Below are 14482 nucleotides of genomic sequence, written 5' to 3' on the forward strand. Positions count from 1 at the left end.
ATACCTTTTTATCATGCAAGGAATGGCTATAGGGAATGACCAATGGCCTTATGCTAATTTATTTTTTAATTTGAAGCAATGCATGTTTTTCTCTTTATCATCAATTGATTAAAAATACACTCATAAAAGTGTCAGAAATGTATAGCACCTGGGAAGCTTTGAGAAAGAACACCCTAAATTTCTTCCCTCTTAGCTTTCGAATGTCTCTTTTACATGCCTTTAAACTCATTAGATAAATTAATAACCACTCCTCAAAATTCAAATGGGAAATGGATAGAGATGCTGCAACTTTTTAATATCACCTCCATGCTCAAAGCCTCCCCAAGATCTGGGAAGAAATACAGTAATATCAACAGAAAAATTAGTAACTCATTTCTCCTTCTGCCAATAGCTGTACTCTCAATGGCAGGTCCAGATTGTAGACAAGGGTAACAAATATCATGAATCGAGCTTTGGGGGAGAACTCAGGTTGTCTCACAGTTATAGCAGAGTTGAGATGCACCATTCCATAAAGTTTTCTTTTTGTAATATTCTCCCGTCCTTTTCAAATTTACTTTTCCTTTTACCATAGCTCCATGTGAATGCTAAAATTATTTTACGACTGCTCTAACTTATTCCCTTACTTCATTATTTTTCTCTTTAATAAGTTTTATATAACAATTCATCACTCCTTCATTATCTTAACTCTTGCTATCATTTAGAATAAAATTGCCCACTATGCACCTTTCCACAGGTTTAGTTTTCCTTACATGTATGTATTTTATTTTTCCAGTAAAATATATCTTTACAACCAAGTAAGATAAGTAAAATCTCTATAATTAGTATTATGATACTATATAGTAAAATAGAATCAAGCTTATATATTTGTCCTGCTAATCAGTTCATCACAATATCTGAAAACTTGGTCTCCCTAAAATATCACTTGACTGTTACGGTTTGTTTTGTTTATTTGTTCATGTGTCTATTAAAGAGCAATGGAAATATGATGCTGATTTTATGTTTCCAAGATAATTTACTTCAGAAGTAACATATATAGAGAATAGGATATGTCATATTTTGTTGTTAGTTGGTAGGATTTTTGATATAAAAAAGTGTTCTGGAGTCTTAGAATTTTAATAGAGAATTATACTACTAGAAATGTCTATATGCTTTGGTCTATTGAAAGGTACTAAGATATTAAATTGTCCTATTTAGCTTATAAGAATCAGTAAGATGGCTATGTTCATTTCACTCAGTTTTATTGTTAATAATAAATGTCAAAAAATACTCAAAGACAGAAAATTGTACACATAGATATTACAGACTGCTGCATCAAGGCAAATGTCCATGCTTTGTTGCTCATGTAGACATATATCATTTTCAGAGACTGTATGAAAACACAGGTTCACTCTTCTATCCTGGGTAGTGTTCTCCATTTTGATTAACTTTCTTATTATGGGAAAGGAAAAATTGAGTCATGGATGGTATCTTTATTTTCACTTTAACAGACTTTTTTTTTAATCCATTTATCATGTTTTCCAAATATTTAACAGATATGCAAAGTATAAATTCAGTTCCTTTAGAGTTATCAGTACCCGACCTAAATTTAGCAAAATAATACATATGTTAGCGAATGTAGTAGTCATTAAGAAACAGATCAGGAACATAATTAAGGAATACCTTAACATTGTTTTTGAACTTTTCTTACCATAGAACTAAGCAAACATGATTATGATAATATGTCCCTAATCTTACAGAGCTATACCTTTTATGTATTCATGTCATGATTATCAATGGTATGAAAGTTAATGAGAACTTCCATCACAATAAAATGAAAAATGTCCTTCTGTGCTTCATAGTAAATGTGTAGCTAAGCTAGAAGGTTGCCAGCCTCTGCAATGTGCATTTACTGCTAAATTATCCAGCAGCAAAACATCTAGAAGTTTTGAGAGGCTACATAATTTTTTTAGGCAAGGTGATCTTTACAGGTCACACTGAGAACTAAGAGAGTACATCTTCTAGATCATATGGGTGGGTGGGGAAGGAAAAAAGAAGCCTGGATTATGTACAGATGTAAAGCCTAGCAAACATTAAAAAGGGATTCAGCAAAAATCTGTTCACTCACACGGAAACAGACCTACCAGTTGGTAAGTTAATTCTGTGTACTCATAATGAGCATTTTTCCTTTGGAGCATTTTTCTTAGAAGCCTAGATGGAAAATATACAGCAGAGGGACAAAGGGATGGAAAAAACGTCCATATGGAGCAACAAACAGTCTGCTAATGGAAGAGCCCTATGGTTGCTGCTCTCATCTCTGGTTGAGAGTTTCCAGGCAGTAACTAGTTGGATGATTCTTAAAACAGTATCTTCTTTAATCGCTGAGATGAAACGCTATCATTTCTGGACATGAATAAGCAGGGAGAGCTCTGATGCCTGTAGGAAAGGTGTACCTCTGACTGGATGAATATGCTGTTGAACTCTGCAGAGAGAAATGGAATGGCATAAAATAGTAGAGACAGGTGCACTATTTCCAGTATAAAACATCTAAAGAGGGGGGTGTGTGTGTGTGTACACAGTCAACGCAGAGTTAAGGCTTAATTGTATGTCTTTGTTTTAAGATGAGCATTAAGTGGATACATTAAGGTTACTGCTTTTAGAGTAAAAATTATGTGGAGAAATACCATTCTGAAAGAAAAATTTCTGTGTGCTGGATGGATCACAGACTGAATTGTATATGGGAAAAAGTCTCATTCCTGCCTTCTATCACTAAACAATTTCATCATTAAAAAATATTTTCTCACATTATTTACATATAATCTTTTCTCTCAGTTGTAGTATGTAATAAGGTAAACAGAAGGCTAGAATCTGTGGCACCCAGTCCTTCTAGATTTGTTTATGTGCAAATAAGGATAGGCTTCAGCTTTACCAAAATGTTCAAGAGCTTTTCTATCCGAGTATATGTGTGTTAATTGGCTAATTTGTTAGAGATTTCAAGCAATATGCAATGGCCCATGGGAGGAAATTTTGGCATTAGTTTTCAGAAACAATGGCATTCCAAAATAGAAGATACAGATTTTTACATAATACCTGCTTTGTAGCTTCTTGAAACATAGTTTTCACGAATACTATAACAACATAGTTACTTGTTCCAGAATCTAAAAATGTTCCTTGATTCCAATCTCCCCTTCTCTCCAATTCATCATGAAGCTCCATCACCGTTGCTTCTAAATCCCAATCCCAATGTGGTGGCCACTTCTCTCCATCATCCATGCTGGCTTAGACTACTAAAGTATTGTTTAATAGGCTCCCTGCTTCCACACTTCAATCTCTTTCTCACATAGCTGCAATATATAAACGTTTTAAATGCATGCCTCTTCATGTCATTTCCCCATTTAAACTTACACAAAAGCATTTCATCATCCTTAGTATAAAACACAAACCCTCATTGTCCTACTTTTCCAAGCCCTGCATCTTATGGCTGCTGCCTACATTGATGGCATCTCTCATCACTCTTCACACACCCACTTATGTCTCTCTGGTCCTCTTTCAACTTCTCTAAGTTGTCAAGGTCATTCACTGTTTAGAAATTTTGCCTCTGCCTGGAATACTTGTCCAGGATGCACAAGGAATGCTGCCAGGAATACTGGTCTTTGCAAGATTGATTTCTTATTCAGATCTTAGATTAAATGCGATTTCTCAGTGAGGCCTTTTTTGTCCACTACCATCTAAATTTCCCCCTAGTCACACATATCTTCATTTAAATTCTCTACAGGGCATGTATCATTATGCGATAATTTAACTATGTGTGTGTGTGTACATATGTTTGCATATGTATATATATATGTATGCCTATGTATGTACCATATATGTATGCATCTGTATATGTGAATATATTCTACATCCTTACACTAGACTATGACCTCCTTGGAAACAGAAACTTTATGCATCTTGTTTATTTCTATACCACTAGCTCTTAGAATGGTGCCTTTGAATAGTAGGTGCTCAATAAATATTTATTTAATAATTAAATCTGTTTCTTACTGTCTCTCCCTGTTTTCAAGAGAAAAAATTTTAGTGAAGCAATAAATGTGCATATATACACACATATGCATATATACACATACATACTGATATCTACATATATACACACTATGCATATATACACATACATACCCATATCTACATATATACACACATATATGAATATACAGATGCATGTATGTACATATATGAACACACACACAAACAGCCTTGACTTCTGGGCAAAATCAGAATAATAATTGATATTTCTTGGTCAACAAAATAATAACCTTTAGTTTTTATTCCATATTGGAAAAAAAGACGTATTTACTTAGCAACCCATCTGAAATGTGCCTTATAGAATTAAGTAATTCACAGCATATACTGTGCATTGATTAATTAATTTTTCTAATAAAAATCTTTGCAATTAAAGAGCTATGCAATTTACTCCAAACATATGTTTTCATCTTTTTGCAGTTAAATGGCTTTGCTAACTGAAATTTAACCTTTTATAAGAGAAACTGGCTGCTCATGAGAGCTCTGACCATTAGGAATACAGGTGATAGGAGTGGATATAACAAGTGAAGCTCAACAGATGTTTATTCACAACTTTTCTTAATATTATTTAGTTTTATTCAGGTATTGCATTCTAAGGATATGTCAAAGTTGATCTATTTATTAATATGGATGTGGAAAAGGTACCTGTAAGTAGAATTTCGTAATTTTGTTAGATAATAGGTTAGCAAGGTTAAAGTAACAATCTTTTAAACATTATTGCCATCTCATTTAATTTTTATTTAACTAACCTTTTGCATTACAGGATACAATATTACATTTGGATTCATTTAATTACTTTTAAAAACTGGCTAATAGGCTCCCTGCTTCCGCACTCCCACACCTTGAATCTCTTTCTCACATAGCTGCAATATATAAACGTTTTAAATGCCAACAAACACATGTCAAAATTAGAATTCACTAAAATTAATGCCGTGGGCATAGTACTCTCTTTACCCGCCAAAAGGCAGCACAGTGTAGTTCATCCTCAAAAATGCTCCTTCAGGATTCTGGAAGCTACTTTATTCTTTGATGGAATTTGTATATTAAATAAGAAGCAGTATTAAGATAAACCTGAAACATTTTTCAGAGTAAATTACATGGTGATAAATCTAATATAAACATATACCCTAGCATGGGTTAAGCAACTATTTTACAGAATAAAAGATAAAAATGGGAAAACCTGTTATGCAAAAAATCTTAAAACAGTTTTTAATCATAAGCATACTCTATTTAAATATGGATGGCTTACTGAGAAGAGTAATTTTTGTATTCTGAAATGTTCACTAATATTAATATTTTAAAGCACATTAATATTAAAATTATCCTTTCTTATATATGTGAGATTATTTTGCAGTTGAAATAATTATAGAATAGGAGGCAACAAATGTATTTGTTTCACTGTATTTTGAATCTGAACAAACACCTTTATGAACTCCCATATCTCCTGAAGTCATGTGCAAATATTTTGGCAGGTATAATTTTTTGAGTGAAGATGTTTTGCTTTTAGAAGATCGACTCTGATCGATCGTTAAAAACTTAGTCCAAAAAAATTATATAAATGACAAAGTAGAAAGTCTTTAATTTTTAGATGAGGAGGCATAGAGGCATAGAGGTTAAATGACGTACCAAATGTCTCTCAGCTACTTTATCACAGAGCCTACATGAACAGTCAAAATATTTGGATTTCTCAGTCAGTATTTTTCTACTACCTCACAGTTCTCCTTGTGTGTATTCATAGTTGATTTATGTCTTTCATTTAATGGACGACAGTAATATTCTCTTACATTTTCACAGAACTTGAAGTATTGGACCAAATCGTGTGATTTACCTTTAGGTAGGGTATTTTAAGGAAAGAGTAGGAAAGGGCTGACAGTATTGAAGTGGGCAGAGCTAAACGATACAGGATAATCCACTTCAAATGCATTTTTTTCCTACTTGAAATTTCACTTTACTTTTGCCAGTTTGGAATGTAAAACAGTATTATAAAAGAAAAAAATACATACATTTTTTGAAATAATGCATTGATTTTATTCATAAACTTTTCTTGTAATTACATAGAACTGACAGTTACCGCCTACAGTTTAAAATTGCAGTACTTTTCATTTTCTGAGAACAGCTTTTTTTATTATTATTGTATAAGGATTCCATTTAATATGAGAAACCAGTGGAAGCTATCAGAGGGATGAAAAGGGATTTATTCAAATATAATTTTTAAAAGGGTTCCTTTTTATGAAGCAGATGGGGTTACTATATGACTGTTGAGGAGGAGGCATGTACTGGTGAGTTGGGCCTTCTCAAGCTGGTGGTTTTCATTTAAGTAAGAGACTTGGTGCTGTTATCCACTTTTACGCTGTAATCCAATAGGCTGCTGCATGTAGCTGAGCATAATGTGAGCAAATTAACATCCTTTTTTTACACAGGCAAAAGCAGATAAAGTAAACTTTCCTCTTACAATTGCTTCCAATGTCTGTCAGTGCAATTAGTAGTAAGGAAAAATGCCCTATATTTTTTTAGGATAAGGAAATGTGAATACCTTTCACCAAAAAAGACACATCTTATGATAGTAATTCTAATTATATACTTCAAATTTTAGCATTTCCGCATCTCCCCTAATAACTCTTAGTTTTTATTTATTCTTTACTATCCTGGGGCCACCCCTCGCAGAGGGCATTAGTGCCACAAAGTAGAAAGAAAGTAAACATATGGATTCCAGTCTAAATGGTAACAATTTTTCTCCCTATTGAACAGTAGTCCTTGGAGAGAAACAAGCAGCTTGGGCTTCTGGGAATCTTTAGACTTAATTTTGTTTCGAAAAATCCATTCTGAATGCCATTTTTAAAAAGAGAAACTGCCAGAAAACAAAGCAGGTTGACAAGTTAGAAATTATTGTACACTGCATTTGTAGAGAACAGAACATACCTTTAACCTGAAAAGCTCGTTATTGGGAAAAAGGTGCTGTACCACTCTTCAGTTTATTGTGCACAGTGCTTGTTGAATCTGATTTCATTTTGACAAGGTTATACAGGATCTGTTGTGCTCTAATAAGCTCCAATAACAAAATGTGGTGGCATTTTTTAAAAAATCCTTCATTAGAATAGAAAGAAAAAGACACGTTTCTATTGTTTTTAATTGGAGGATATGATTTAGAGCTCTAATGCTTTTAAAAACATTGAAAACCTGTGTTTAAAATATAAAATTATTCCATATGCTGCGTTTTAATTTTTTTAGTACACCTTTTGGCTGGAAGACTCTTAAAATGAATTACAAAAAAAATCACCTTGCACATGATAAAAGGGAGAGGGAAGCAACTTTTTTTTTCAGAGATTAACCAAGTATAAGCTTCAGTTACTGATTCACATTTTTAAGAATGATACTATTTGCTATCTACTATATCATTGTCATTATCATCTGTAGTGACATTACTGATAAAGCACCTGTCATTTCCAGTGCTGTGCTGCATGCCTATAGTTCCAGCTACTCAGGATGCTGAAGCGGAAAGATCATTTGAGTCTAGGAGTTCAGAACTGTTGTGCACCATGGCCATGCCTGTGGATAGCCACTGCATTCCAGCCTGGGCAACATACCAAGACCCCATCTCTTAAAACAAACAGAGAAACAGAAAGCACCTGCCAAATTGAAAGCATAGAGCTAGGCACCCTGATAAAGCACAGAAGTTTACTGTGAAGTTTATTCTCTGTTATCTTACTCTCATTTGCTCGTGAAAAAAAATACAAGCAATGTATGTTAAGTGTCATATAAATGGTACACCTTCTCAATTTCTAACCCAGAATTTATGAAGAGCTTTGAGGTATAATCAATGTACTGTACTGCATTTTTTTTATTAAAAATGAGTGAAAATAATAGAGTTTACAAATTGATTATGTAAACTAGAGCAAATTTGAAAATCTTATTATAACATCACACATTTTTAATTTGTGTTTTCCAGTGAGGGACAGAAATGGATATGGAAGTAGTGGGATACGTATAACTCTGGGTCTTCTCATAGCAGTATATCATGAATGGAAGCATTATTGGTCATGGGAATATGGATGAGAGGAAGTGAAGCAAGCAGTAGGTAGACTCAAAAGCACAATGGGTGGTGAAAGGAAATTAGGTTGAGACTTAGCTGGTCAAGGAAGTCTTCACAAAGCATATAGAAATCAGGCTGAGATTTGAGAGTAGCAGGTTACTAGGTACATCAAGAAGGGTGGCTATTCTGAGATAAAAAGCTAATGAGGGATTGCGTCAGAGTAATTTGTCTAAGACAAAGTGATATTTTAAAACACAAGAACACATGAATTTATAGGACTGAGCCTACAGTTTATTGGGAGAAGTAAACACATAAATATAAACATGTATATGGGTGTCTGCAAAGTGCTTAAAACCTCAGAGAAGGAAGAGATCAACTCTTTGCAGAAATGGGGCATGCTTTCCAGATGAGATCTTATTTAAACCAGGCTTTAAAAGATGGACATGAAAGAGATAACAAATGTGAAACAGGATGTTTCTCTGAGAACCTACAGAACAACACACAGAAAGAGCTACGTCTAGCTCTGTCATTGGAGAGAGCACTTAGGTCAGAGGCAGATGTCTTTGTGTATCCTAGGATTAAGCTCCTTTCTCTACGTTACCTTGGCACTTGAAAAACAAAGAAGACAAGCCAGAAATGTATGCTCTGAGGAACTCTAGCACCTGTTGTTACAGGAAACCTTAACGTATGGCTGCCTCAACACAATGGTGGGTGCACTTTTGGAGTTCGGAACAGCCATGCAGGTTGAGCAGGAGAGATGATGGACTGATGAATTCATCATACTAAAGTTTACTCATGGTCCTGTTCACAGATTTTAGTTTCCTGATTCAACAAACATGTTGTTTTAGCTGAAATTATACTTCTGCATGTGCCTGGGTTCTTAGAGAAGTACCCAAATTATTTACATTGCATTTATTGGCAACCCAACATTCACAATAATAACTTTTGCAGCCTAGTTAGGTTTTGTGTGCACAATTATGAAATTTTTCAATTGACTAGATTTAGGGATTCTGCCTGTTATTGAAATACTCCTGAATTTTCTTTTTATATGAAAATAGTATTTTATATGTGTTATAAGTGAAATGAAAAGTATAATTGATTGTAATTCAAACTTTCTGTGTAGGCAAAATTATAAGCAGATATTTTAATATCTTGGAACCTTTACTTTTCTCAGTTTCCTATAAATAAAAATGCTCACATTTCCCTTTCAAGAAAATTTCTGCATATATATATATATATATATATATATATATTCATAGAGGTCCAGGCTTTACATAAATTTTGTGTGTGTATATATATGTGTGTGTGTCTCTGTGTGTGTGTGTATAAAGATATATTTAAAGTTTATACGTGTGTGTGTGTGTGTGTGTGTGTGTGTGTGTGTGTGTGTATGTAACGATATATTTAAAGTATAGGGAATGAATACTGGATCTTTATGAATTCATTTAATGTCCTATCTAAAACCATCAATTTATTTTAGCAAATATTCTTTATTTTAGTATATAGTGATATATGGTATTTAGTATGTGATGAGAATCAATTGGCAAAATAAATTTTAAACAATTATTATTTCTTGATTTCAGAGAAGTTGTCATTATACATTCCTATATATTGTGATGAAAACTTTTAACAGTCTGCAAACTATTGTTAGATTAGATAGCAAACAAATTTCTTATTAATGAGAATATTTTAAATTCTGATTTTGATTAACCTCATTGAAACTTTCCTTATTTGGATTTAAATTATGTACAAATAATTTATGTATAATTAGTAATTTCTTTGATTAGCTCTAGGTAAAATCTAGTTACTCTCACTTAGTTCACATTTCAAATACCTTTCTTATTAGCTATATATTTTATCAGTAGCTGACTCTTCACTCTTTATACCTTAACATCTAAAAATACAAACTATAAATATATATTACAACACAATTAATTTCTTTTGTAAATTTGAAGTGCTGAACCTATTTACAACTATACTTTTATTTCAGGCAAATGCAATTATAGTTGGTAAAATTAATACCCTCTTCAAGGAAAAAAAAAATGAGCTCATCTTTTGCAGTGTTGAAATGACAGGTGAAATATATAAATTGAGCTGTGTATTGGATGGTTATCATTTCTAAATTCCAATGTTCATAAATTATACATCACATGACATAAATTTGACAATGTTATATTTACAGTTGTCTTGATGTCTATGTTCAAATATCCCTTGATTAATCATAGGATGTTAACATACAAAGCATATATTAAGATATTCCAACATTGCCATGTCATATTAAGCAAATTACTTAAAATATTAGTATAACTGCAAGTTACCTTGTTCTATGAACAGAATTAATAAGTTAATGTTGAACCAGTATTTAGTACACACAGAACAAAATGAAGCCAGTAGTAGTTAAAAACATTTAACAGTAACAGACATAGGTTTCTATATGTCAGGTCACTTTGTAAACCCAATTGTGATATTGGCACTTTCCACCAAATTACTTTCAATTTGCTTTTAGCCACATATGAAATCAGAGAGAAGGATAGGAGAGATAAACAAAGAACCAGGTTATATGTAAATACTAATTTGTAACATTTTCTATTTGTATATTTTAAAAGATTCTAGAGATGTTGTTTTAAAGTGGATTAACAATTATTAAAACTACTCATCTTTTTAAGTTATTGGAGTATTAACCTAGAAAAAACGTATGTTTAACGCATTTTTGCACTTGTAAGAAATCAAGATGTTTGCTCTATACAGGAATGCTAATAGTACTTGAAAATACATAGAAGGCCTTTAAAACAATTCAGGATTTATTACCTGTACTTTTTGACATGGAATGAGTGGGGTGGAGGTTGGGGGGACTCCAAATAGTACTATTATTATTATTATTATTGCCTAAACTAAAAACAAAGCAAAATCCTGTTATTTGTATTCCCTTTCTTAATAATCCAATGATGAGACTTATTTTGAAAACTACTTTTCTTATTAGAATAAGATCCTATGCAACTCTATTCTAACTGACTATGTGATAGTAAATAGGCTAATATGTTATAATCTGTGATACATTTTGAAATATCAGGGCATTTACATGGAGTTTTAAATGACTAGTATTATTGTTAGTTATTAAATTTGATATCCTTGGAAGATATTGGCCTTTGCCTTTATTAAATGCATATATTTTGAGATCATAATAAGCAAATAATTTTGCTAAGAAATAACATATTATTTTCTATTTTAGATATGTATAAAAGTTGAAATTACACATTTTTTAAATTTGAAAAATGTTTTCATTTACCTCCAGTCTGCCTAAGCCTTTTAAGAAATCTTACCTTAAAATAAACGGTTATTATAACAATTAGTAAACAAGCATATTTATCCATGTACATATATATATATATATATTTTCATTTATAATGTTGTTAAAGTCAGTTCTACTTTATGATAATGGTAAATCGCACTCCAGGCTTTACTCATTTTCCCTAGTGATTAATGCAGCACCACTGAGTTTTCAGAAGGTTGTTTTCTTAATTTGACTGTCCAGGAAGCATTTTCTCTGTTGAAAAACAGGTGTAAACATCAATATTCAAGATAAGAGAGCGATCTCATGCTGTTTTCTGGTGTATCCAGTGTAGAGAATTCAGCGAGTAGAGTCTGCAGATTGAGTAGGGCTATTTATCAGAAGTAAAGCACTAGAAAATGTTTGGTGTGACTCAAAGACTTTAACTGAGAGAATGACAGGGAGCCTTTTAATAGCAAAATTATCTGTCCAACACTCTGAATGTATGGGGGCTGTGTAACAAACATGTGAAATCAAATCTCAGCACAGTAATTATAGGTAATTTGGAAACTGTTTCTAATTTCCTCACTGTGTAAATTACATGTGTATTCACTTCAGACAAGATTTGACTCTGAGGATCTTACAGAAGTTCTCATGGCTTGACATTGGCTGCATTGTTTCAAAGTTCTCTGTGCTGCTTTTCATATTTTCAGCTGATTTTTAGGAAAAGGAAAGAGGATTTATGCATTAAACACTAAACTATTCTTTGTAGATTTATTTTCTCTGTATTGGAAGCTACTGTTAACTTCTAGCAACTTAACTAATTAGGGGTTAGGGATTCAATGTTACAGTTCAAGTATATATTCAGTAACCTCTCCTAGGTATGCCATATTAAAATAAATCATAAACCTTTCAGAATATCTAGTGCCATGCTAGTTGACTCAATACTTGTTAAAGACTCCTAGGTACTGCAAAATTATTAGAAGGCGTTACCAGCTAACAAGGGTAAGAATTGCAAGACTCTAAACTGTGCATTAACATCATTTGTGAGAACAAGAGAAGCAAAATAACAATAATAATAACAATTGGCTTCTTTTGTTTGTTTGTTTCTAAAGATTGCTCTCATTTCCTATCATTCAGTCTTCCTAAAAGAAAAAAAAATGAAACACGTTTAACATGCATTTACACATTCATCGTTAACATTTTGTTAATCTTATATGGTGATATATGTGTTTATTTCTGTATGTGTTGTTCTGTTTACTTCTTTGACAAAGCATGTTATTTTTTGTTTTACCTACATGTATTTTGCTACTGCATGTCAAACTTTTTAAATGACTCAGTGAACAAATGAATTCTTGTCATTTTACATTTTACTCTAAATATTGCAAACAACCTGCTTATTCTCAAACATTGCTCCAAGTCCTTGCTTTGTGCTGGAGTATGAAAAAGAGGTGAAAAAAAATGACAAGAATTGTGTGACACAGTCCGTTTTGTACCTGATATTTTGTTAAAACTTGTTAAAGTTAAACCTCAATAAGTTATATGTATTTATAATTTGAATTATTTGTGTTTCTCTTTTGTTTGCATGATATGATTTTGTTTTATATTTTGTTTTTTTCCACTCACCAGATGTTCCCAACACTTTGCTTCCCACTACTATCATCCCCTCACTTACCACTGCAACAGTCACAACCACTGTAGCCATAACAACCAGCCCAACCACATCTGCAACAACCAGCAGCATCAGAGGTATGGTACACTTCTTTGTTATACCCTGGAAAGCACATTAACTGGAGCTTTGTAGAAGTTTTTCGAAAGGGTAAAAACATTGAGATTAAATTTTTCTTGATTATGAGACGTAATTAAGTCACCTAAATTACTATCAATTAGGGTTATTGGAATAAAATATGAGAAAATTTTATTTTTTCAGTGTTGCTTAAGACTATTATCAAAATGTTCCAGAATATAGATTTTAAATATATGGGGCTTTAAAATTTTGGGCAAATTTTAAATGTTAGCATGGGACACAGTTTTTGCCTGTCTTGACATGTAAACAAAGAAATAAGATGGTCAAGGGTACAGAGGTAGCTTTCGCTTTTCAAAATTCTAGTTTAATATTAATAACTTGCTATTCCTCTGCAACTTTATTAAAATACCTATAGTGTTTTAAATGTTCTAAAATTTGCATAGTCCATGTATAAATTATTCTCCACATAGAACATGCAAGTAAATATTCAAAATATATGTTATCCTGAAGTGATTTGCTGAGTGAATCTACTTATTCTACTAATAGAATGTTATAAAAGGACATGTCTGTTGTCCCAGATGGCTCCATGAATAATTTCTGGTATTGTTATACAAATAAGCTTTTGTTTCAAAGAAAGCAACCTTAAAAAGGTGGGAGTATCCAAAGGCAGAAGAAATAATTATGTTATGGTTTAGATATATAAAAAGTATTACTAAGTAGTCAGTAAGTAGTTAGCAGTTGATGAGGAAATTTTTAAAAAATTGAAGGCAGAAAAACATGTTTTAAATATAATTTCCACATAAGCAGTGCTCAGAGTTAATTTGTCGTATTTAAGTCTGTCTTTTTCTTACCTTCTATGTGTGTTTTATGTCACGTTGGCTACACTAATATCTGTTAAATTTAACAATTTAACTTGAAATTCATGAGGACTTTATATCATTATACTTAATTCAGTTGTATGACAGTTATGTTTAGCACTATTGTTCATAATTTTTAGAGGTTGTTCAATTAGTCTGTTTTTCTTGGAATTTAGTTAATTATTGATATTAAATTGACTTGCTAGCTTTGATTTAACAGATACAATAGTCTTTGTTTTAGAAAAAATATATTCTAATGTCTTATAATTTTCCATTTTTTAATAATGATGTCAGCTATATTATACATTGTACAAGATTGCTGACTAAACAAGTTTGATGGTAGTAGCAATAAGAATTTCTCAGAAATACCCAGGTTTATTTTTGTATGACTGGATTGTATTTAAGCTAAATCTGAAGTGAGACATGTTTGGAGGTCTTTCTTGTAAAAATTTGTATAAAAATAAGAGAAGAGACATAATGAAAATGAAGAAAAAGTTAGAAGTACTTTATAATATTATGTAAAA

General features: G+C 32.2%; 1 protein-coding gene across 5 annotated transcripts in view; it reads left to right on the top strand.

The window, feature by feature from the left end:
- The window catches only part of CADM2 (cell adhesion molecule 2), a 1054563-nt gene that overhangs the window by 958786 nt on the left and 81295 nt on the right, over positions 1 to 14482 (top strand). For 3 of the 5 annotated variants that reach the window (XM_074389151.1, XM_003928313.4, XM_010338904.3), the window contains one exon: positions 12984 to 13103. The exons of the other annotated variants lie outside the window; for them this stretch is intronic. In XM_074389151.1, coding sequence (XP_074245252.1) covers positions 12984 to 13103 — 120 coding nt within the window. The remainder of the gene's footprint in view (positions 1 to 12983; positions 13104 to 14482) is intronic. 5 annotated transcript variants of the gene reach the window in all.

The sequence above is a fragment of the Saimiri boliviensis genome, chromosome 18 (assembly GCF_048565385.1).
Source record: "Saimiri boliviensis isolate mSaiBol1 chromosome 18, mSaiBol1.pri, whole genome shotgun sequence".
Lineage (NCBI taxonomy): Eukaryota > Metazoa > Chordata > Mammalia > Primates > Cebidae > Saimiri > Saimiri boliviensis.